Source organism: Mirounga angustirostris, unplaced genomic scaffold (genome assembly GCF_029215605.1).
Source record: "Mirounga angustirostris isolate CCGP_5_RB_7025 unplaced genomic scaffold, mMirAng1.0.hap1 SCAF_1, whole genome shotgun sequence".
NCBI classification, from domain to species: domain Eukaryota; kingdom Metazoa; phylum Chordata; class Mammalia; order Carnivora; family Phocidae; genus Mirounga; species Mirounga angustirostris.
In genome coordinates this window covers 138,793,058-138,818,752 of record NW_026991709.1, presented here as the reverse complement: position 1 = coordinate 138,818,752, position 25,695 = coordinate 138,793,058, and the positions used below count along the sequence as shown (strand labels likewise).

At 53.3% G+C, this 25,695-nt stretch overlaps 1 protein-coding gene across 3 annotated transcripts in view; it reads right to left on the bottom strand.

Moving 5' to 3' along the window:
- Positions 1–25,695, bottom strand: part of RARB (retinoic acid receptor beta) — a 167,187-nt gene that overhangs the window by 8,023 nt on the left and 133,469 nt on the right. For all 3 annotated transcript variants that reach the window (XM_045903901.1, XM_054504465.2, XM_054504464.2), the window contains 2 exons: positions 20,567–20,727; positions 7,933–8,109 (listed from right to left, as the gene is read on the bottom strand). In XM_045903901.1, the coding sequence (XP_045759857.1) occupies positions 7,933–8,109; positions 20,567–20,727 (338 nt within the window). The remainder of the gene's footprint in view (positions 1–7,932; positions 8,110–20,566; positions 20,728–25,695) is intronic.

Genomic DNA, 25,695 nt, shown 5'->3' with positions numbered 1-25,695 from the left:
CCTGCGAGCTGGGTAAAAATAGCCCCGGCGAGGCTGGCTCACGCAAGGAGGGCCCTGCTGGATGGCAGTGGGACTGCTGATTGGCAAACCTGACGCTCCTCAGAGGGAGAAGGACCCTCAGCCTTCCTGCCTTCAGCAAGGACAACTGAGTAGCGCTCCACTGCCTGGGGGGCGCCCCCTGGGAGGATCTGAGCATGTGGGAGCCCAGGGACAGAGACCGAGACCTGCCCCCTTCTCTCCATGTCCCCGTGACCCCCCTAATCCAAGCCATCACCTCTTCTCTGCTGAGTCTGGCCCTCCACTCCTGCTCCTGCAGCCAGACCACGCTGTTCAAAATCTCCAGCAGAGGGGACCTTGCCCTTGCTAAAATGCCTCCAGTGGCTTCGAGCTGTTTTCGATCCGTAACATTCACATTTCTTCCTCCATGGCCTCCACCTGTCCCATCACGGCTCCTCCTTTCCCCTTGCTCCTTAACTTCTGGCCATGTTGGTCTTTCTGAATCTCTAGCAACTCAATGTCATAGCAAAGCGTTTGCACCTGCTGTTCCCTCTGCTTTTGATGCTTTTCCCTTGATCTTCATGATTCTTCCTCCTCAGAGCTCAGTTCAAATGTCACCTCCTCAGAAAGCACATTGAGCACACTTCCTAAAACCCATTACTTTCTATCCTATCACCCAATTTTTAAAAAATATGAAATAAAATTATTTTAAAATTGAGGTATAGCATGTGCAGTGGTTTTAAAATAGGCCACAAATTCTTTGCTTCTACTCCATTTAAGGAGTAAAGCTTTATTCCCCTCCCCTTGAGTGTGGGCAGGACCCAGTGACTTGATTCTAACACAGAATCCAGGGGAAGCAACGGGTGTGACTCTGGAGAGTAAGTCATAAGAGGTGAGGCACCGTGGACTCCTTCTCGACTCTCTTAAATCTCATTTTGGGGGAAGCTGGCTGACACAACATGGAAAGGTCCATGTGGCAAGGAGCTGAGCCCTCCTCCTAACACAACCAGCACTAGCTTGCCAGGCACCTGTGCGGAGCCCCCGGAAGCAGCTCTTCCAGCCCCATAAGCCTTCGCAGGATGAAGCCCCGGCCAGTGTCTTGCCTGCAAGCTTTTGAGCGACCCCGACCCAGAGGCACGCAGCCCCGTCAGTTCCTAACCCACGGGGCCCTGTGAGATAGTAACGCTCATTGCTTAACACCGCTAAGTTGCATGGCAACTTGATCCGTGGCAGTAGATAACGAGCCCAACGTACCGGCCTTGAGCTGTGCCCACGGCTCAAGTGCACAGCTGACTCCATTTCCCCCAGGTCTCCACCTGTGTAACCACCCCCCAGATCCAGACACAAATAGCTGCAGCTCGCCCAGGCTCCCCGGCCCCTCCTGATCCAATCCGTCGCCTCCCCCGGATAACCATTATTTCGACCTCGATTCCGGCAGACCAGTTCTGCCTGTTCTTGAACCGGAGGTAAACGGAATCGCCCAGCGCATCCTCTCCTGTGTCCGGCGTCCCTGTACCCCGCGTCACAGCGGAGACCCCCGCGGGAGTGCAGGAGGCCGCGGTTCTTTTTCACCGCCGGGTACTATTCCAGGCCGCGCCACGGCGCCGTCCCTCTGAGCCTGCCGACCGCTGCCCCCGCCCCCCCGAAGATGAGCCGGAGCCCGCTCTTCCTCTGACATGCTCCCCGCCCTGGCTCTAGCATCTGGGGCAGCGGAGCCCACACAGCAGGTGGCTAATGAAGATGTGTTCAATTATTAACGAAGCGGATTCCCTCATCGGAATCTCTCCCACCTCGTAACCCCCGAGGGGGCCGCCGGGGATTTCCGAGTTCCGAGGCAAAGGAGCAAAGCTCAAATTGCTCACGCATCTCAGTCTGTGCACTAATTGTACCTGGCAAGTCGTGGGCAGATGCTGATCCGACCTGACGATCCTCCGGCGCTCGTGGGAATGGGGAAGTGGTGCGGGTAACAGCAGTGACACCCACAGAGCCCGCGAGCCTGCGGCCGCCCGCCTTCCCTGAGGAGGCAGCGCCCGCGCCGGGAGCGTGCGCCCCCTGCTGGCGGCCACAGCGGCCCTCCGGGAGCCGCGGTTCTCGCGTGTTGAGAGAAGCGGGTGCATTAAGCGTAACAACATAGTTTTACTCAACCTAACATATTCAAACTATTTGTGTTTCAACACGTGATCAATATAAAAAAATTATGAGGAGATGTTGGGCATGGTAAGCGTTTGAAATGGTTTATTTTACGGGGACAGCATGTCAGACCAACCACATTCTAGGCCCCCAGCAGCCACCGGCGGCTTGTGGCTATCCCACCGGACAGCACAGCTCCAGCACGTGTGTGTGCGCGTGTGCGTGTGTGTGTGTGTGTACACACACGTCCTCGGTACTAAAGTGCTCACAGGGACAATCTGGGCTTACTCATCACGGATACTGGTGATGACCGCTAATTTGAAGGAGCACTGACTATGTGCCAGGTACTGTGCTAAGTGTTACACCTGCGTTAACCTAATTAATCATCCCGACAGCCTTGTGAGCGAGGAACTACTCTTCTACCCATCTCACTGAGCAGGTAACTGAGGCTCAGGGAGGTCACATACCCTCCCCAGTTCACACAGCTTCCACATGGCAGCGCTGGGATCTGAACCCAGGGAGTCTGGCTCTAGAGCCCGCGTCCCCTTAACCCCTACACGGGCTGCCTCCTGGTGACTTCCGGTGACAACCAGGGCAACCACTCCGCACCCAGGGGTGAGGAGGCTGGGTTTCAGAGACAAGGGACCCCTCACGACTGCAGCCTGAACTGAGGCTGTGGGCTCCGAGGCAGAGCCCGCTCCTCTTCAAGCTGGGTCCGGTCTCCGCTGAGCCTCCGGCAGGGGCAGGACGGGCTCACAGGGGGACGGCCCCCCACGGCTGCAGAGCCACGCGGTCCCCAGAACCCCAGGAGCCACGAATCATGCTGTGAAGCCACCCGGGGCAGCCACGTCTGCGTCACCAGAGCAAGGTTTCCGCAGGACAGCGGGGGTGGCGGGTGCCAGAACCCAGGAGGGCCCCGAGTGGCCTGCAGGGAAGGCCCCCCGCTACCTCCCGCGGAAACCCACCCAGATGCAGCACTCCCAGGGCGGCCCATATTCTGGAATTCCAATTTTGATCGCTCATTCGTTTGCTCATCCATTCATTCCCGAATAGTCCCTGAAGGCCTCCGGTGCGCCTGGCCCCTGCCCCCGCGACCACCCCCAGCCCCCGGCCCGCGCCGAGCTGCCAGTCGGGCGCAGAAGACACGGTGACACAGTTCTGTGACCACGTGTGTGTTCGGCACAGCGAGAGAGACGGGGGCGGGGGGAGCGGCTAGGAACTGGGTGGCCGGTCAGGAAAGGCTGTTCTGAGGGGGTAGCATTTCAGCTGAGAGGAGGAATTGGCCAGGGAGAAAGGGGGGGAGGGCATCTAGATAAAATAACCCCCTGCGGGAGCCCTCTGGGCCTCTGGCTTCCACTTGGGCTGTGGCTGCCTCGTCTGCAAGATGGAGTGAACAAAATCCCTGGAGGGCGCAGGGGGGCCTCATAAAATGCGAGGTGACTGAAGCCTACTATGTGCCAGACTCTGTCCACACCCCCTGTGGACTAGTCATTTCATTCTCTCCAGACCCTAAAAAGGAAGCTTCTATAATCACCTTCGTTTTCAGTAGGGGGAAACTGAGGCTGAGAGAGGGGGAGGAGTTTTCCCAACTAGCACAGCTAGTAAGCAGCACCGCCGGGTTCGCAGCCCAGGCGAGCTGGCTTCAGAGCCCACACGTGTGGCTTCCATCAAGCCCTGGGCGAGCCAGGGGGAGCTGGATGGGTGCGGGGCCGCGCTGGTGCCTGGGAGACAGGCCTGTGGTAAAGGTGGGAGCAGCCCAGGGTGGGCGACAGGGCCAGACTGCAGAGTCTGGAAGGTCAAGGCCTCGCCTCTCCTCCCTGCCATCAAATGCCCCCACACAGGAAGTGCCCAATGACTGTGTGTGTGACTTCTTCCCTCAACCAATATTTATGCATGCTGCATGAGACAAACGAACGGTGAAAAGAAAAGCCTGACCGTGGCACACACCTCCAGTCAAGCCCAGTGAGTCCTCCTGACACCGAGGATGGAAAATCTACCTGTGATCTTGCGCCCACGTCCTCTCAGGCCCAGGCCCTCCTGCTCACCTCCGGGCACATTCACCTCCTCACTATTCCTCAGCCTGCCAGGGCCTCCCTGCCCCAGGGCCTTTGAACTACACTCTCCAGGTCGCCCGCCCTTGTACACCTCCCTGACGACTGTCTTTTACTGTTCCAGCTATACTTTCCATTCAGGTCTCTTCAAAGGCCACCTGCTTCCCCAAACATGTGACAGAAACCAAGCCATGCCCACCTCAGTCATGCTCCTGGACTGGATCCTGCTCCTATTTTTCTTTGTGGCCCGTAAGACCCTGCCTATTCATCTGCTTATTATCCATCTATCCCCAGTGGAAGGGCAGCTCCATGAGGGTAGGCATTTTTGTCTGGCTTGTTCACTGCTGTGTCTTCCCAGAGCCTAGAATAGCTCCTGGCACACGGCGGGTCCTCAGTGAGTATTTGTAAAAGGGAGAGTGGAGAGGGAAGGGAGTCAGCAGGGAGGAGCAGGGGAGAGCAAACAGAAGGTCAGACAGCCCCAAGGGTTGTTTTTTATGATTTTTAAGTTGAGAGAGACTTGATCCTAGTTACCTGCAGAGAAGAGACGGCTGAGGGGGAGGAGGAGAAGAAACAGGATAGGGAAGATAAAGGGGAGTAAGCAAGGAGGAGACCGTGAGCCCAGGTGAGGGGACCACTCTCGCGGGCTCCCTTTCTTGTCCTGACCACAAACCTAGGGTGCCACAGCTCTGGGGTGAGGGATGGAACGTAAACTTCTATGCACAATGGTTTTGAAGATTTGGCCCATCTTGAGAGAGACCTTTCGGCTACTTGACCCCTGTGGGAAATCGTGAAGCTCGCAGCCGGTTCCCGGCTCTGAGGGAAGGCTGGCTGGGGACTCCACACCAAGGGGTCCTCACCAGACAGACACCGGGACCGGAAATCCTTCTGGAGGGTGGTGTGGAGGGAGCACAGGCGAAGGGCATGCTCTCCCCTCGGACCGTAACTTGCCACCACAGTGCCAGCCCCAGCAGGCAGCCGTGCACGCAGGAACAAAGGCCTGTCTCAGGGCACATGCAACACGACGCGTTGGTGGCTGTGAATGCGAGGTGCTGGGCCAGAGCTGCCGACCCTTGGGACAACTCTAACTGTCCTTTCTAGGGGCTGACAACAACTTCAGCCTGTGTCTGTCTGTCCTTTGGGTCTGTCTGTCTCACTCTATCCATACATCAATGGCTTTGATAAGAAGATTCTTCTAAATGGCTCAGCCAGTTGATATTCTCATCCAAAAGATGCTCTTTGAAGCTGTGCATTTTTCAGGCTCTTGTGATTAATTGCCTTTGCTACAAATTCTTGGAAATGAGCTCTTATCTGGGGCCAAATAAGTACTCCTTCTGCTACATTTCATATGACTGGAGGTCTCTGCCCTTCCCCGAGTAGAGTTTTTTCCTCCTGTGCCTACTGCATCCCAGCCCCTCAAGCCTATGAAGCCAGAACACAGTGGTTGACAGAGTTTCCTGACTCCTGTCTCAGGGTTCGGAATTGTCCAAGGATGCTTATGACAGCTGTGTCCCTGATCTCAACACCACTGCCTGAGCATCTACTACATGTTCCATGTTTATACCCACGACTGTATTTAAGCCCATTTAAAGAATTACTTTAGTTAATGCCTTACTGATTTATATTCCTGTTGGATAGATAGGTAAACTGAGACTGGGAGAGGTTAAATAACTTGACCAAGGTCACAGAAATTGGTTCCTGTTCTACCCCATTCCACCAAGGGGCTAAGGGCTGCTTCTTAGATCCATGGGCAAACCAGAGGAGCGCTTGGGTTGCACTGTAAGTGTGGGATGTGGAAAGACAGCCGGAGGTGGCAAGGAGATTTTAAGGGGGGATCTAAACACCCTGACCCTGAAAGCATGGGGTGTTGTGGAAACAAGATGCTTCCCTGGAGGATCTCAAAGCCTCCTTCTCATTTTGTCTTTCCCAAAGGGCTGGAGTTGAAGGAATCCCACACTGTCACCACTTGACAGCCAGACAAGAGGAGGACTAAGAAACAAGCAAAGAACCAAAGTCAGATCCCAAACGTCAGGAAGGCTCCAGGCCCTGCTGGGTGGCTGCGTGATGCAAGGAGTCAGAATTCCACCACACGGCCTGGTGCAGACACCAACCTCCTGGGGCCACCTCACAGCTCCCTCAGCCACTCTAGGCCTCCGGGGCACCATTCACCATGTGCTGATAACTCCAGTCTCTACTCATATCTTGGGGGTGTCTTGAGGCTTAGGTGAAATTCACCTGAGTGCTAAGCACTTGTGAGAAAGGATAAGGAAGCCCAGGCTTTGTTGTGAATTATTCCAGTAGCTCATTATTAACATTGTTATTGATTTGCTCAGGGGGCCTCTATTAATATCTGATGGCCTGGCTGGTTCTCTGCCCAGGGCTCACCTAACACCATCCCCTGTTTATGCTTCTAATCCTCTCATGGCTTCTGGAATAGAAAGATGTGGGTCTTGGGGTTTGGTTCCAGCATTCACCTGACCCAGGTGACTCACCAGTCTCCAGCTCCTCATCTGTAAAATGGGCTGAATCTCCATCCCCAGCCAGCTCACTGAGCTGTGTGAGGCTCAAATGAGCTGATGATTGTAGATGCTATAGGGTGTGGGTAGGTGACAGGTGAATGCTGCTTTGAGGTTTCATTTTTCTCAATGTCCCTGGGTTCATCCCAGACCCTCTGATTTTATGAGATGAAAAAATACCATTTATATTCTCAGGATCCCTGGCACTTGTAGGTTACTGAGTAACTCATTGCCACTCCTCCTAGGATCCAACCAGTGAGCAGAAAGACACATAAACATTCAAGCTCCCTGCACAACTGCCTCATATGGGGTCCTCTCCTCCTGAGCAGGACTGTGTGTTTAATTACAGTGGGTAACTATATTTGCTTTGCAGAATTGTTTATACCCAAAGCTATGAAAGATGTAATAAAAAGAAAAATCTACACTTTTAAAGCACCACAAAAGCCAATTTTACCTTATTTTCTGATGCACTGCTGGGGGCCAGCTTCCCCTCCCACTTCCTCCAGAGACCCATCAGCATACACCAACCCCCCACCCCGAGGCAGGGTACATCCCTGTCACCTCTAATGGGAGCTGCTTCCCCACCCAAGGAAACCAACCCAGACAGAATTAATCACACCATCCCTGAAGTCCCCACCAGGGAGAGGGATGGAAGGCATCCAGCCAGTAGACCCACAGAGGACAAGGTGTGACAGCATCCTTACCCTCTCTAGGGCCCTAGAAGCCACAGCGTGAGAACAGAAGGGGGGAAAGAGGCAGCAGGGATCCATTACGTTTGCACAAATGGAGACACTGAAGTCTATGAAAGGAAGTGATTTTCCTGAGGCCACTGATAGAGCTGGTGTGAGGTCAGAGGACAGAACCAGGGCACCATGAGCCACCTCCAGTGGGTTTAGCCTGGAGAAGACTGAGGGCCTTTCAAAGATTTACAGGACTGGCCCACAGAAGGGGTTTTTGGGGAGCAAGCAAGCCTGTGACAGAGACAGGCTAGGTCGTTCCCCAGGGTCACGCAGTGGGGGTTCCCACACCATGTCGAGAAGAGAGGAGGTTCTGCCCAACCCAGGGGGTCTCTGAGCCTCTGGTGGTGGAACCGAGATTCAGGCAGGGAGGATGGGGTTCAGTGTGCAATGGAAGTGGCAGGAGGAGAGGCTGGGGAGACCAAAGCCTCTGGAGGTCTTCAAAGCATCTCCATCCGCCCCCCCCCACCCAATCCCCAACTAAGAGTTCAGAAGGGCACATACCAGAATGTCCAGGCAGGCAGCCTTCAGCAGGGTGATTTGGTCTGCAATGGTCAAGCCGGTGAAGCCTGGCAGACGTTTAGCAAACTCCACAATCTTAATAATGCACTTGGTGGCCAGTTCACTGAATTTGTCCCAGAGGCCCAGGTCCAGTCGGACTCGGTGGTCAGCACTGGAATTCTAAGAGGGAGAGAAAACACTGTCAGGGGTAGTTTCTGAAAAGCTCGACAGAAGATGAGGAACTCGGTGCATTTTCTACGAAAATGACCAGGGAGCTTCCTATTGGGGTGGCTGGGTGTTTAGCTTGGATTCTTTTAAAAATGCTCAATATCATATCCCTGAACCATTGGATCGTCAAGTAGCAGATAAAGGGGGTTTCTCTTTATGTGATTACTCCAGCTAATACGTGAAAAAATGATGGCATAAGGAGTCACCATATTAGAGCCCTGATGAATTACTGGCTCTAGGCACTGACCATCAGTGGTTGCTAAAATCTTAAGAAGAGGCGATGTTATGGAATCACACCCCCGCACCTATGAAATGGTCAAAGCAGAATGAGAGTGGGCTTCTAGATCAAACTGCAGGAAATCCAAGAGACAGAGGAACATGGTAAGCGACACCACGGGGGATGCAACTGTCACCATCCAGAAGGCTAGAGCCTCCATCAAACCAATGAATTGGGTCTCTTCAACAAAGACATTGCAAGGGCATAACAAGAAATGGAAAGAGAAACCTATAGACTAAAAGCAACTCAACCTAAATGCTTATTAACCTGTAAATGGATAAATCCGTGGCACCCTGTGCAACGAAATGCAGGCCAAGAGTAACAGCAAAGGGATCACAGACACAGCCTGTGACATGGATGAGCCTCAGAAGCATCATGCCAAGTGAAAGGTGGCAGACATGAAAGCCTGCACACAGAACGACCCAATTTATAGGACATTCTGAAAATAGCAAAACTATAGGGAGAGAGAGCAGATCAGTAGGGACAGAGGCACAGGAGGGGACTAAAAAAAAAAAAAAAAAAAAGGAGACTTACAGTTACAAGGTGTAGACCTTATCTGAATTCTGATTCAAATAAACTAAAGAAACTGACACATGTGAGACAAGTGGGAATGTGAGATATTAAGGTGTTTGTGATGTGAATTTTCTGTAGTGAAAACATTGCTGTTCTCAGTGTTGGCGGAAGTTCCTATCATTCACTGAGAACATCAACATATTTACAGGCCAAATAACACATCTGTAATTTACTTCCAAAGAATATATGACGGGGAGAGAGTGTGATAGCGGCGGGAGGAAGAAACAGGACCGGCTGGGGAGCGATCCTGGGGTCCGCTAGTCTATTCTCTCCGCTTCCACATTACGTTCACAATTGCTCATAGCAAAGATAAAGGGTAAGAAAGGGACAGTGTGAATGAAAACAAGAGGCTACAATGACAGCACGGAGTACGGAGTCTCGAGGCGACCCCAGAGCTGGGAGGGCCACCTGCATGTTTCTTGGGTGCCCCTGGTCCCAACCGCTGGTGGCCCCGGGCCACGGGTGGTGGGATGACGCGGAGGGACTGCGCAGCCTGCTGCGGGGCTAACGCAGCCGCTCCTCCAGGGAGGGCCCGGCCCTCTCGCCGGTCAGCGGCTTTTATCCTGGACCCGGAAGCCCAGGTTGCCGCAGGAGCCCTTAGCTTCTGGGAGCCAGAGAATCAATCAGGGGGAACCCTTCCTCGGCACCCCTGTGACATTAGCAGATTTCAGTCCACCTGCTGCCACCTACTGGCCGGATGCCCTCATCCATTTGCATTCTTTCATTCCCTCACTCATTCGTCCCCTCTCTCCTCCCTCTGTTCCATGAAGGTTTCTTGACCCGCGGGCACGCAGCCCGGGGCTGGGGTGTGACAGCCGAGCACGCCAGACACGCCTCCAGCCGGCAGGGAAAGCGCCTGCTGCTGTCTGGGACTTGCCACGGCAGGCCCTATCCGGCCGGGCTCAGGACCTCCCCCAGCCCCACGCAGCCAAGGCCGGGCTCGCTCTTCTTAGCTGCAGCCTGAGACGCGGAAAGCCCATCTCAGCGACGCGAGCGAACTTGCCATCGAGCGGCTGCAAGTGGGTCCCAGGTCGACCTGATCCCGCTGACAGGGGTGCCCTACAGTAAGCAATGCCTCAGTCTCCCCATTTGTAAAGAGGGAGATGTGCCACCTGCCCTCAAAGGCTGCGGGGGAGATGAAGTGGGATCCCAGGGTACAAATGGTGCCTGGTGTGTTCTAGGGGTTTAGTCAGTGTTGGATCTCTCTCCTCAGCACCCCTCCTTGCCCACGGCACCGCCACAGGGTTCCGACAACAGCAGCGGTCATCTTCTCCTCTGTCCCCATGAGCAGAGGGAGCATGGCCAGCAAAGTCCCCATTCGGGTCCCCACTCCATGGCCCATTACAAGCCTCAAACTAGCTTTCCTCATTTAATCAGTAAGGAGGATGCTCACAGTACACACAGGAAATAGGACGCCACTAAGAACTTGCCAGAAATTACTGAAGGTCTCAGCTTTTGGCGAGGACTAGACTACAACATACCCAAGAAAGTGGTTTTTTGGGGGGGTTTTGTTTTCTTTTTTCTCTTTCTCTAATCTCCAGAGCAGAATCTCTGGTGTGAATGCAGTTGAATGACTATCTTGTATTCTTGCCTTTTTGCCATCCTTCTCTCCTGCCTCTGGAATCCTTTGGAGGACTGCACCCTCCCTCCCTCTGAGCCCTTGGGGTTTGGGCGGGGCTGCCTAACTCCCTTGAATGCAGGGAGGACACTTGACTCTGGTCTGCTTAATCACAACAGGCCCTCCTCCTGGCCACAGGGATCAGTTCAGAAAAGAGCAGGTGCCTGACAGCAGGCCCGTGAAGCTCATGTCTGAGACTTTGGATGGAACAACTGGAGAAGCAAAGCCATCAGTGTGGGCTGCCAGGAGTTTTCCGGGGCTACCAGGTGGAGAAGGCCTTCTTAAAAATGAGGCCAACTCAGAGGAAAGCTGAGGTGAGTCATGGAAAGAGAGAGGGAGAGTGGTTCTGTCCTGATGATACTGAAATGCTGGATCCAGCCATGCCTGATCCACACCATGACTTTTTGGAAAAAGTCTAAGTTATTTGAGTTTGGGTTCCTCTCGCTCATAGCAGGAAGAATTTGGACTGATGAACAGTTATAGCTGAGAGAGTTTAGGTCTGAAAATGTCACATCCTCCCTCCAAAAAACTGTTAGGAGTTAGAGAGGAGGTCCCGCCGCCACCACCACCCTCCTGGTCTGAGCCACCGTCACCACCTGCCTGGATTACTGCAACAGCCTCCTCACTGGTTTCCCTCATTCCACTCTGGCCGCCTTCCAGTCTATTCTTATCAAAGGAATATAGGGATCCCTTTAAAACAAAAGTCAGAGCAAATCACCGTACTGCTCAACATCGCCAATGATTTCTCATCTCAGACCAAAGGTCTGCAAGGCCCTCCCAGATCCGGCCGCTACTCTCTGGCTCCCTGTCTTCCCACTCGCCCCCAGCTCACGCCAGCCCAGCCTCACGGGTCTCTTGCCATCTGTGAACAAGTGGGCATGCACCTGCCTCCGGGTCTTTGCACGGGCTGTTCCGTCCACCTACACGCAGGGGCTCAATAAGTATTTGTTCAATGAATTGATGAGGAATGAAGTTTCCCCAAGTCCTTGCTCGATTCCAGATGTCTCAGGACGACGACTATTCTTAGGATGAGGCTCTCCCTGCTGTGGTCTAGGCCTGCTCAGGAGGGTCTCTGCTGCCTCTGGAGGCGGGCAGAGCCCAACCACCCAGTGAGTGAAAGGCGAGGTTCCTGGGGCCTGGTGTTTAGGCCTCTGACAAATGTAAACAGCTCAGCAAAGGGAACTGTGCATCCCAGACGCATAGCTTTAGTTCCTCACCTCAGTGAAAATCAGCCCGGAGAGTCTATAAAACTAGCTTTCATTTTGAATGCTGGGGAGGAAAGCCAGAAAGGAGTTTGCAGAAGGGATGCCACAGAAGGCCTTCAAAAGGTGGGTGCCATCAGCGCCTCCCGCAGCACCCTCTGCAGAAGGTGGGCATGCCTCCTCCAGATTGATTGCATTCCTTCCTCAAGGACCTTGGTGGAATACAGTACACTCTGGGGAACAGAAGATCAAGATGTGCGGCCATTCGGGCTGTAATTAAATTTAATAGGCAGTTTATCCAGTTTGTAGGAAGATGACACGGAAGAGAGGGACAGAGAGGCGAGCTTACGGCGGGAAATCATTTTACAATGGAGTATCCATCTGGAAAAAAAGACATTGGCCTGACCCAGCGAGTGTGAATGAAACCTCCATCTGCATCATATGAGGTTACTTCATCACACATTGGGCTGCGAGAGAGAAGCCTGTCGTACCTTCTATTAAAAATAATGCACAGCCGTCTTAATGGCATGTAAATCTAACTCACTATTATGCAAACCGAAGGGAAGAGGCAGTTAATAAAACACAAAATAACGTGTTGTTTTATTATCCTGGGTGCTCGATTCATAGGCATGAGGTTTAAAATGGCTTATATATTATCCACTAGCTGCAGCAAAGGGACAGCTCTGCTTGTTTGGGTTGGTAATGGAGGCGGGCTCGGGGCGCACGGAGGGAAGTGTGGGTTTTCGGCAGCACTTCTGAGACTGAGGGAGAAGGACAGTGAGAGGCTGGGGTGGCTGAGGGCTGAGGAGCAGCACGGCCATGGGGGAGAGGCAGGCCCTCCTCAAGCTCTCGCCCTCCCTCCCCCGCTCCTCCTCAGGGGGTGGGGGCCCCTCTCCAGGCGGGCGCCCCACTCCGCCCTCCCGCGGTGCAGTGCAGCGGGGGCCCCGGGAGGGCTCCACCCCGGGGCCGCCGTTCGGGGCAGCAGAGCCCAACCGCGCTAGGAAATCCAGTGATATTGGCCATTTTTGTGATGCAAAGGGGATTCCCTTTTCCGACTGCCTTACTTGTGGAACAAGACCCATAAGTGGAGACGGAATCGTGGGTGATTTTGAAGTTCCTGTCTGTGGCAGCTGCTGGATACTACAGTGGTTGAAACAGGGCTGCTTGTGGCTCCTTTTCAGCTAGGGAGGAAACCCAAACTCTTCCCAACAATAAGGGGTTGGGTTTCCCAGGGAATCCTGGGTGCATCTGCTGGGTGCCTCCTTCCCTAGGCCTGAATCTGCCCCTCGACCACCTGGACAGGCTGATGCCCTTTCAGAGTCGTGTTTGCAGACCGCTCCTGTCATCCACGTTCCATGTCTCGTGGCACACGTGTCCGGGCCACAATCCCAGGGGGCAGGCCCCCTTCTGAGGGCTTTGCAACCAGCTCCCTCGAATTCTCATGGCACCCTCCGCCGGGAGGGGCTGTTCTCCTCCCATCTGGCTGGGGTGGAGGCTGAGGCCCAGAGAAGGGCAGTCAGTCGTGCAAGACGCTCAGCTGTGAGGTGAGGGCACAGGATTCACAGGAGGCGGTGCGGCCGCGGTGGCCACAGTCCCCGCCATTACACCCTGTCGCCTACCCTCTCGCTCCTGGGGCATCTCGTGATCCCCGGCATCATTATGAAGAGAACATTATGTGCCAGGCCAGCATCTCTCTGTGGTCAACAAACATGTATCCAGGCACTGTGACAACATGGCCTTAGGAATTTACCAGCTGGGGTCCGTCCATCAGTGGGAGGAGGGAGGCATGGGGGGCCCCAGCACACTTTTAGCATTCTCCGTAGAACCGGATGCTTCCAACAGGTGGGGAAAGGCAGCTGGGCAGCCATCCTGCAACTATGGCTGGAAAGACAGGCACCGTCTTAAAGGCATGGAGCAGCCCATGGATGGAGAGGGTTCTGAGCAATGGGCCATGGGCAATGGGAAGGGGGAAGTAACAGGGGTCTCGAAGGACCTCTCCAAGAGTTTCCAGGAAGTCTTGCTAGAAGCAAGCACAATATCCCTGAAGGTAATGTTTTAGGGGTGCTCCTGCACCCCCATTGCCTAAGATTCTGGGACCAATACATGAGACTGGAAGGGCCCCTCTGGACAGCTGCAGCCCCTTCATTGCTGGTGATCTCAGAGATTCAGGGACCTTGGCCGGAGTGCAGGGGGATAGCCTTTGGAATATACCAGCTGGAGGGTGTAGATCAGTGTTCCAGAGGATGTCCAGGAGATGCTAGATTTTGGGGTGGTCTCAGCTGCTCTGAAAGACCACTGATGGCAACTCCGTGGGCACCTCTACGAATGAGGCAAAGCCCTGCCCTGCTCACCTGCCAAAGCCTCTGGCCAGGCACAGGGCAGCCAGGGCTCACCCTCTTGGTACTGCCTCTCCTGTCTAGAAACCTCACTTGGCTCTCTGTGGCTCATGTTCACATACCTTATGCCAGCTCACAAAGGCCCCACCACCTAGCCCTGACCTATCTCCTTGGGCTCTGCGTCTAGTCCCTCCTCTGCCAGACTCCATGCCGTGCTCATGCTCTTCCCTTGACCGAAAAGGTCTTTTCCTTTTTCCACCACCCAGTAAGAACCGAGGAACGTAGCCCAGTGCCTAGAGGGCATTTTTCACTAAAAGCCAAAGACTTGTGATGTGTACTGCCAGAGGCTTCTAAAAGCTCACAAAACATGTGACAACGTTTGATTTTTCAGCCCGACTTCACAGAAGAGCTGCAAGCATGGAAGGGTAAATGTCCGTGCACTCCAATTCCGCGCTCAGCAGGTGTTATGGGTTGAACCTTGTACCCATCCCCCCACCGCCACTGCAAAAGATATGTTGAGGTCCTAATCCCCAGTAACTTCAGAACGTGACCTTATTTGGAAATGGGGTCTTACCACAGATTATCAACTTAAAATGAGGTCATTAGGCAGGACTCATTTTAATATGACTTGTGCCCTTATAAAGGGAAATCTGGACAGAGACGGACATGAGTGGAGAGAGGATGACACAGAAACACATGGGAGAAGGCCATGTGACGACAGAGGATTGGAACCACGCTTCCACAAGCCGAGGAGTGCCAATAATTGCCCCCAACATCAGAAGCTAGAAGAGGCAAGGAAGGATTCTTCCCTAGAGCCAGCAGAGAGAGCACGGCCCTACTGACAGCTTCATACTGGGCTTCTGGCTTCCGGACCCGTGAGACGATAAATTGCTGTTGACTGAAGCCACCTGGTCTGTGGTACTTTGTGATGGCAGCATGAGCAGATGAATACAGTAGGGATACAGAAAATGTGTGTTGGAAAATGAAAAGAACAGTCTATATGATACAGGCAGGGCAGGTATGTTTACTGGCAGGAAACAGGCTCTTATCACAAAAGATAAGAACCGGTTCAAGGTCAGCCAACTGGGAGGCGGAAGAGTGGAGATTAGAACTCAGGCCTCATGACGCCCCCCCATCCCCCGCCCCTGCCCCCGCCCCCTGCCACCAGGTGTGTCTCTCCTGGGAGGCCGACCTCCTGAGTGTCAGGTTCTGATTCTCTGGCTGATCCCAGTGTTAGTTTTCTAGAATGAAAGCCAAGTCCGCAATGGCCGGAACTGCTCACAATATCCTTTCTTTTCTAAAGCACTCGTTTCCTGGAAAGTCTTTTGGAGGTTTAATGATTCTGTTGGTGGTCATTTTTCTGAGTAGATTAAGGGCTCCTTAAATCTCCATAGCTCAACTTCACGAGCCCCTCGGAGGGCAGCTTATGTCCCATCAAGCTTTGCAAAATGATGAAGAGCCCGCACACGGCAGAGCAGCGGGATGCGGGAGCGAACAGCCCAGGCTGGGGTCGCGCTGCCTGGAGACTTGCCTCGCTTGCCCACCTGCCACTTTACTTTTCCAGAACCTGTGAGCGTGGCGGGAAAAAACGACATGGTGTTCATAGCACAACCAAGAGGAGACCTGCCCATTTTGTACATCTCTCCACCAGAAACTGTACAAGGAGCTCTGACACAGTTGTTTCACTTAACCCTTCCAGAAACCCCAAGACGTGGGTACCACGCAAACCCCATGCTACAGAGCAGGGGGCCGTGGCTCCTCTGACAAGTCCCAGGTCATGCAATCTTAAGTAGCACAGGCAGGATTTAGGATTTGACCCTAGGTCTATGAAGCCCCCAAACCCAAACGATGCAGTTGCTGGGGTGTGACATCCGGAAGCAGAGTAAATATCCTCAGAGCTGGGATGCTGCTTCCTCTGGTTTGCTGCTTCATTCTGTTTTGGAGACTCATCTGTAAATAGCCGCTGCCTTGCTTTCCACTTTCCCTGTGGAATACCGCTCCCACGCCTCCTGGTTGCCAACCTGGAGGTCACTGGTTAGGACCCTTCCCACAGAGTCTAGCTCTGAAGTTTGGAGGTGAGCGCCCTGCCCAGGCCTGGGTGTGGAGGGCCGTGGGGGATACGTTCCTGCTTCCCCACCCAGTCTTGCTGTCTCCGCGGGCTGGGCCGTGTGTCCCAGATCTACCCTAACTAGAAAAGAAAAGGGAACTACTCTTCAAAAGTCTGTAGGTGGGCGGCTAGCTGCCTTTTTAATTCCTCTCTGCCCACTTATTCCAAAGGCATCTGACAGGGAGGCCAGGCTAGTGAAGATGGCAGGAAGTTTCCTTGCAGTGGAAGCAACTGCCTGTCTAAAAAAAGCTCTATTTAAAAAAAAAAAAAAAAAAAAAAGCTCAACTCGGAACTAAGAGCTTGCTGAGAATGTGTTCTGGCTGCCGTTATTTATTTATACCCCCACCTACTTCCAGAAAGGATTTCAAGTTGCTTACAATAAAAACTGAGCTAGATCTGTATACAGAGTAGAAAGAAAGAGAAAAGCCAGATGAGAGACTGTATCAGAGCCGCCTCGATCCCACAAATGGGCAGTGTGCTTCTGGAAGGAGGTCGGCTACCCTATAGCTGAGGATCATCCTCCAGAGAGTGAAAACTCTATCTCCATGTTCCCTGTTGGAGCAAAAGAGGCGCAGATGGGGGCGCCTGCGTGGCGCAGTCTGTTAAATGTCTGACTCTTGGTTTCAGCTCAGGTCATGATGTCATGGGTCATGAGATCGAGCCCTGCATCGAGCTCCATGCTTAGTGGGGAGTCTGCTGGAGATTCTCTCCTTTTGCCCCTCCCCCACTCACATGTGCGTGCACCAGCGCGCACGCGCAAAGAGGTGCAAGAAGGGAAGAGGTCCCAGGAAGCACTGGAGGAGGGTTGGGGAGGAGGTCCTGGAAGGGAAGGCAGCCAGGAAAGACCATCCCTGTGTGCACCTGGGCTCCTCTTGCTGGGGCCCCCCGGGAAATGGTTGAGAGAAGGTATCCTCTGCAGGGGCAACGAAGCTGGGGCACTCACCCACCAGCTTCTTTTTGCTCTTGGGTGGGGGCTCCCCCAGGAGTATCAGTGCCCCACACATGAGCCAAGCAGCTCTGGCAGCCAGCGAAAGTCCCAGGTCAGGTCCTCGGGACTTGCAGTGTGAGCCACGGAACGGGTGGGGCCCAGCCAGTCCCTGCTGCATTCTCTGGGAGGGCTGGGCAGGCAGCCTCACTGGCCTAGAGACAGATGGAATCAGCCCTGTGGTATAATGAGAATCCAAAAGGAGAGGCTACCGGGTTCCGAGGGATGGCTGGGGGAAGAGAGGGCAGTAGAGGCCCCGGTGAGGCTGGCCAGAATCCCTGGCTGCCTTTTGGGGTGGGAAGGAGCTGTGTTGACTAACAGGGGGAGGTCCGTCCTGATGGAGCATTTTGGTCCCAGGCCCTGTAGGAAGTCAGGCCACACCAGGGTGTGCATGCTAGGTGGACGCAAGGCTATGCCTTGGGTTTGCCCAGCCCTCCCCTGGAGTAGAGTGGACACCATTTCATCTGGTTACCAGGTGAGTCAGGGCCTGGCAGAATGCCTCGGCCACACTAAGGAAGCCCCACCTGGGGAAGAGGAGAGGAGACCCCTGATACCGTAGCAAATGATCCCAGGGATTGTCATAAAATGTGTCTCACCTCATGACCTGGCTCTAAAGCTTCCACTTCCAGGAAGCCCTCCCTACTTTGACTGTTCTCTTTGACTCTGCCTTTCTGAAGCTCACGGTTTGATTTAGTCCTGGATAACAGTCCTGCCCTCCTAACCAGATGCCCAATGTCTCCTGCTTCCATTCTGCCTTGTCAACCACCCCCTTGATGTATCCTGGGTATGGTGTGGCTGAAAGGGCTGTCCCTGGACTCAGACTGTTCATGTTCAAGTTCCACTTACTGGCTATGAGACATGGGGCACGTTATTTGGCTTTTCCACACCCCAGTTTACGCATCTGTAATATGGAAGCAACAACACCTGCTTTATAACGTCCTTATAGGGAGTCAAAGAATGAATATTTAGAATGGTCCCTGGTACATAGTAAATGCTCAATAAATACTAGCTGTAATAATAACGGTGATTACAATAATAAAGACTCCTGATTGCAAACTGTCTCTTGCTCTCAGTATTTACAGATTAAAATACAAATTCCTCAGTCAGTGTTTAAGACTGCAAGGCTTTCTTTTTTCTTTTCTTTTCTTTCTTTCCTTTTCTTTCTCTTATTTTCTTTCTTCCTTTCTTCCTCCTTCCCTTTTGTAAAGATTTATTTATTTTAGAGAGAGCGAGTGCAGGGGGAGGGGAGAAGGAGGCGGAGAGAAAGAATCTCAAGCAGACTCCCCACCTCCACTGAGTGGAGAGCCTGACGTGGGGCTTGATCTCACGACCCTGAGATCATGACCGGAGCTGCAATCAAGAGTCAGACACTTAACTGACTGAGCGCCCCAGGCGCCCCTGCAAAGCTGTTTCTCACTTCCAACTCACTCCCAACACAGTCCCACCCTTCCCCTCACCTCTTTCTGTCCTTTCCCCTGGGCCCATCCTCACAGTTGATTTCCTGATTTCTTAGGTCAGGATGCATGTGCCTTGATACTTAGCCCCAAACAGTGCCTGGAACAGTTGGCAATCATAAGTATTTCTAAAAGGAATAAATGATAAGCTCCTTGGCACTGGTTATTAATCATCTTACATCTCCGTAGTGTCTGATGCACCTGGCACGGGGCCAGGCCCCCGGAGTATCAGTTCCCACCAAGTGAACAGATACGTGGTGGATGGTGCGCCTGCCACATCACTGTCGTGTAGGTATTTCCAGGTCTCATCACAGAAACTTCTCATGAATTGTTTGTCGAACCATGTTATATCATCCCCATTCTACAGATGGGAAAAAGGAGGCTGGGCAAAGTTAATAACTTGCACTCAGTCACCTGGCTGACTGGTGGCTGAGCAGGAGTTAAAACACGTTCATCTGCTTCTAGCGCCCTTGCTCTTGATAAAAGGCATTACCCTCCACTGCCTCTTAGTTCACAGACCTGCTTTACCTTCTGGGTTAAAATAAAAGCTCCTTTATGGTGTTCAGCCTTGTCCTGCTCTGGGCTAGCGGTTACCAAGCTCAGTGGGGGCCTGTCCACTGAAGCAGGCCCTCCCCTCAGCCTGGCAGGGTAGGTCAACAGCTTCCCACATGGGTGGGGGAAGCACGCCGATGTCTCTTGTTCTCCTTGACACCAAGGGTCTGGCTGGGCCCCAGAAGGTCATCCTGGGTCTGGCTACTCAAAGTCCAGGTCACGGCGCCTGCTCCGTAAGTGCAGTCTGCTGCCCAGCCTCAGTGGCATGACCAGGAAGCTTGTTAGAAATGCCCCCCACCTCCTCAGCCCCGCCCCCCAGCACCACCAAACCGACCGAGGCAGAGCCTGTGGCAAGCACCGCCCCCCCTTCCCCAGCAGCTTCCCAGCCCCGGTGCTCACTGTCCTCCTCCTTTTGGCATCAACACTTTGTCTCTGAATCTTCAGGAGCTTTCATCCTATTCTTTTTCTAGCACGCGAGGCACCAAACCAGCCAATGTGATGATTTGGATTATTTTAAAGGTACGTTTACCAGCATCTTAGGCAAGCAACATAAGCTACTTAAGGAGGCCAGAATAGCATTCTAGTTAGAGTCATTCATTCGTTCATTCATTCAACATGTATTGAGTGCCTACTGTTGATCCCACATTTTCTCCCTCCTACCTTCTCTTTATTTCTACCCGTGGTGAAAGCCATTTCTCATGGAGCTCTGGGGAGCACGGCAGGACCTCCTGCCTCCCCAGGAAGGAGTCACGCCTGTGTTTTTCCCAGCCCTGGCTCAGGGGTTTGACCTCCTCTCTCAAGCGGGACTCTGGCCCAGGGGAGGGACCCCATAATGTCGGTTGGACCTTACATCTGGATGGGTGTTTTGAAAACACTGCCCCGCGTACCCTCCAGGTCTCCACTGGGCTCTGTACAGGTGTCTGTCATGACTCCTGAAACACCTCGCTGGTTTCACGTATCTCCCTCACCAGACTGTACATCCCTGCAAGCAGCAACCTTAGCTTATTCACTCACGCCACCAGCGCCTTGCACATGGCCTGGCGCATAATGAGCGCTCGGTTTGTGGTTCTTGAGTGAACACACGCATGCCTGAGTGGATCGGAGGAAACAGCCATCCTACTTAGGGACTGTCCAAAGACTGCCACGTGGAGGGAGGTGGCCACTGCGGAGCCCCACTCAGCCCACACATATGTCCTGGGCCAAATGTGGGTGGGTGCCCCCTCTGGGTCCGGGGCCAGGGGACAGGGAAGAAGGGAGCGGGCCTGGACGCGAGGGCCCGCAGCTTGGCTCAGAAGCGTCTCTTACCGTGGTGTATTTACCCAGCTGGCAGAGGGAGGGGAAGGTTTCCTGGTGGGCTTTGCGGATCTTCTCTGTGAGATCGTCCAGCTCAGCCGTCATTTCATAGCTTTCCGTGCATTCCTGCTTCGAAGGCTCCTTCTTCTTCTTGTTCCTATCATTCCTGACAGCTGGAAAGGAGAGAGAAGGCAAATCAGGGGTCACTAGTGGCTGGGGCTGCACGCCTGAGCTGGAAGTTTCCATTTCCTGATGCTGCCTGGTCTCACTTGACACTTGAACAGGAACAGTGGGAAAAGGTGCCATAAAGACATCTCCTAAGAAGAGAGGTTTGGTGGCCAGAAGGTCCAGGCAGAGAGAAAGGTTTGCCTTTCTGCGTGTGCACCTGCCAACCCACTTTTTTTTTTTTTTTAAAGATTTTATTTATTTATTTGACAGAGACAGAGATAGCAAGAGCAGGAACACAAGCAGCAGGAGTGGGAGAGGGAGAGCAGGCTTCCCTCCGAGGAGGGAGCCCGATGTGGGACTCGATCCCAGAACCCTGGGATCACGACCTGAGCCGAAGGCAGACGCTTAATCACTGAGCCACCCAGGCGCCCTGCCAACCCACTCTTAAAGAGAGGTGAGGCTCACCCAGAAGGCTGAGAGCCTCTGTTTGCTTGGGCTTTCTATGTGGACTGGTCCTCAAAGAGATGATTTTTCCAAGCACATTCCCCCCGGTTGCAGAGGGGATGGCTCACGAGGCATTACAAGGGAACCACTTCGGCCTGGGAGACACATTGCTGAATAAAACCTTTGTTGCGTCATAATTCGTGATTCCTGGCTAAGCCTTCTGGTTTTTGTTGTTTCTTAGTTTTCCGAATTAACTGACACTTTTGAAGAGATTCATCTTAAAGCTGACGGGATGATGGTTTTTGCCCCTTTATACTTTTCTGCTTCCTAGGCTGTTGGTATTAGTTATGTAATCTTTTATTATTATTTATATATATTACATATTATATACGTTATAAAGTATAAATAAAATACTATTATAAAAAGTTATTTTTATTTTAGTTTTTATTTTCTTTAAAGATTTTATTTATTTGACAGAGAGAGCACAAGCAGGGGGAGTAGCAGGTAGAGGGAGAGGGGGAAGCAGGCTTCCCATTGAGCAGGGAGCCTGATGCAGGGCTCGATCCCAGGACCCCGGGATCATGACCTGAACCGAAGGCACACGCTTAACCGACTGAGCCACCCAGGTGCCCCTAAAAAGTTATTTTAAAATAACAATTTATGCATCATGAGCCCATGGCCTGAAAAACGACTTGTCCATTCAATATTCGCTTAGTTATCTGTAACTGCTTGACTCCGCGTCTCGTCCAGCCCACTGGCCCCTCGGTAGGTGTGTGTCTTTGCCTCTGCTAAGCTTGGTGCCAGGCAGAGTCAGGCCCCTGGGCTCGGGGCGGTGGAAGCCCATGCTTCCCCTCACAGCACAGAGCTCTCAGATGACTTCAAACTGAGCGTAATGGCCCCTGGTGAGGATCTCCTGGGGAAGTAAACTGAAACCCAGAGAGGCCAACAGGTAAAACTAGACCACGCAAGCCTGTCCTGGGGACCCAGGGGTTGCCAGGCTGGATGCCACCTGGCTGTGTATGACACCTCCATGACCCGGGAATCTGTGTTGCAAAATGACCCAGGTCATAATCCGATCTGCCCTAAGAGGATTTGGCCTGCGTTGCCTTCCTGAGAGCACCCAGGGTTGATCTGAGAACTCGCAGCTCCCTGGGTCTACACTGCGAGGATCCTGAGGCTCTGCCCAGGGCAGGAGCTGAGGGCAGAGTAAAAGGCAGGCATGGGGAGGGCAGGAAGGTGCAAGGAAATAGCTGGGAATACATGGTAGTGAACAAACCCAGTGTCTGTGTAAGTCACTGACACCTGACCAGGCGGGAGGACGGTCTGTGAGAATATTCACGTTTCTTGAGTATCTTATAAGCATTGTACTAGGAACTGTGTCCACAGTATCTCACTTAATCCCCTATCAGGTAGGTAATTTTAAACTCATTTTACAGATGAACAAACTGAGCATCAGATGGACCAAAGAAGGTTTACACAGTTGCCAAGTGCTTTCTTCCCTTGGACCCATTCATTCCTAAGGGAGCGGACACGTTTGAGAAGAAAACAATACCTCTCCAGATGATTTTCTCCCCCTAGGACTCTGAAGTGACACTGTTCTTTGGCTCAGAACACTTCCAGATCTAAGGTGGGCAGGCAAAGACAGCGTGAAGTAACTCAAGCCTCCAATGTATTCCTTTCCAGGGCAGATTGGCCAAGTGCCCAGACCATTCCTAGCAGAGGCAGGACGTGGGGTGAGGGCAGCATATGGTCGAAAGCAGTCAGAAAGCAAAGAACACAGTCAGCAAAGGAGGGACTGTGAGAGTGGAAGAGGGAAGCGCATGGTCGCAGAGATGCCCCGGTGGCTCTCCTCTAGGACAGAGTCTGGGTCCGTGAGGGGAGGTTGTGGCCAGAAGCCTGTGTGAGAGCACTGGGGATTCTCAGCACACGTTAGCTTACCCCTCCTTTCCTGGCTCCTGTGCATGACCCTCTTTGTTAGTTAACACAAAAGTTGTATGTAAGCAGTGAGGGTCCTTCTAGAATAGAGCCCCGAGGAAAATTGTCTGGCAGTTCCTTGAAAAGTTAAACATAGAGTTACCATATGAGCCAGCAATCCCATTCCTGGGTCCACCCAAGAGAACAGAAAATAAATGTTCATGTAGAACGTGTACACCCGTGTTCCCAGTGGCAATATTCAGAATAGCCCCAAAGTGGAAATAACCCACATGCCCACCAACTGATGAATGGATACCCAAATGCGGCATATCCACACAATGGAACAGTCTTGGCCATACAAGGAGTGAAGTACTACACACGTGACAACATGGAGAAACCCTGACAACATCATGCTCCGTGAAAGAAGCCAGTCACAAAAGATTCTATTTGTGGGATGTTCAGAGAAAGCAGATTCATAGACAGAAGGCAGACTGGTGGTCGCCAAGGGCTGCGGCGCGTGGAAGATAGGAAGTGACTGCTAACGGGCATGGGGTTTCTTTGTAGGGAGATGAAATGATGAAAATGTTCTGGAATTAGACAGTGGTAATGGCTGTAGAACCTCGTGAACATACTACAAACCACTGAACTGACAACTTTAAAGGGATGAATGTTATGCTATGTGAATTATACCTTACCATCAGAAAAACAAAAACCCAGACCCCTGAGGGAGGCCACAAGCCACTGAACGCTAGGAATTGCTCCGACCAGAATCAGAAACCAAGATGGCACCTTTGACCACTTAACACAGCAGTAATAGTAATACCACTTATTGATTGTTTGGCAAGGGCCAGCCATCACCATAAGCAATAGAAGAATTCTAATTCCCTAAATTCCACAGTGAACCAGATGAGGTAGGCTTTAAAATTCCACTTCTGTACTCTCAAAGCTGGAGGCCCAAGATCCCCCTGCCTGAAAGTGGTCAAGCCAAGATTTCAGTGGGATGTAACAGAAAAGCAGAGGGAGGAACCGCATGCACGCACACCATTACCCAGAATCCCATCCCCAGGCAGGTCTGGAGGGCCTGAGTCTGCACTTCTAAGCGTTCTGCTTCTCTGTCCCCCATCCACCCGCAGCCGCCTGGAAAATTACCTGGAAAACTCATGTGAGAAAACACAGCCCCAGAGGTTACCTGTGAGGTGGGAGCACCCCCCACTGAGCATCTACGCCAAGCCAGAAAGGGACAGGTGAGGTCAGGCGGGAGGGGGACCCCGGTGAGCCGTATGAAGCAGGGTACTGAGTGGGGGCCCTCGGTTGGATTGTGCAGACAGCACCCACCATTTGCAAAACTAACAGCTGTAAAGCCAGAGCTCCATCTTCTGTGCTTTGAGGCCCAAACTCCGAGCACACTTAGCAGCTGACTGGCTGCCAGGGAACCAGTGTGTCACCTTGGGCTCCCTTCCAGACAGCGCCTGCCTGCCCAAGGCAGAGCGCCTCTCCTACTGTCTCCACCATCAAAGGACTCCTGGGACTATGGGGACTCCTCAGCAATGGCAGGATGCCATGCCCCCGCCCCTCCCCCCCGTGATAACGCCCCAATTACGTAAAGGGTCAGAAGCAGATGGATGAGTGTTCCAAACACATGGCTTCAACAACTGCTTTGCTCAACGGCTGCAAACGGCCGTGGATGGCAGACGCGGTACCTGGGCCAGGCGCTGGACACCGCGAGGGCCTGGGTGCGGCGGCTCGGTCCAGCCGCGGGGGACTCACGGCCAGCAGCATCTGGGGCAGGGCGGGAGCTTGCCCCCTTGCAGGGCACCAGCGTGGGGCGGGGGGTGACACAGGTGCTGCCAGGGGGCCGGGGCTCCACCACCGTCCCAGGGGACCCGGCCCCTCTCGGAGACTCCCCGAAGGCAGCAGCCCCCTCCCAGAGACGTGTGGACGCCCCGCTAGGTGGGAAGCGGTGCGTCTCCTGCAAAGGCTTCTGCAGGCTGGCCATACAGGAGGGAGAATTTCAGGCCCTCCCACGTGGACATGGTGGACCGGAACACGGCGGGTTTGTGGACTTCACTGTGCAGCTCACGGCTGCAAGTGGCAGTGATGTTTCTGAGGAAGCCGCCCGGGAGCGGCCCCAAACGAGCAGATGGGTGCGTTTGTTCCTTCGTTGTCTGTCCATTCACTCATTCGGATATTTTTTGAGCATCTAGTACGTACCATCTGCTGCGGGGATGAAGCGACGCTGAGCCACACAGACGGTCGCTGCTGCTGTGGAACTCACTCACGGGGAGAGACAAGCAGTAATCATACAATAACAATACCGGCGTCGCTATTATGCTGTGTGCTGTGACTCACACTGGAGTGGTGTTCTAATACTGGAAATGCTCATCACAGCTACCGAGCAGCAACGGGGCCCTTGTAGAAGCTTCTGTTCATATTCGGCCATTCAACAACCTGAGAGGGAAGTATCCTTATTAGGCCTGCTTTGCCGACGAGAAAATCGAGGCACAGAAAGCTCGCTCGCCTGCCCAAGGCCGTGCATCCTGTAAATGACGTAGTGGGGATCTGAACTCAGAACACCTGGCCCGGGGGCCTTCCCTCTGAAGGGAGGTGTGCTCTGG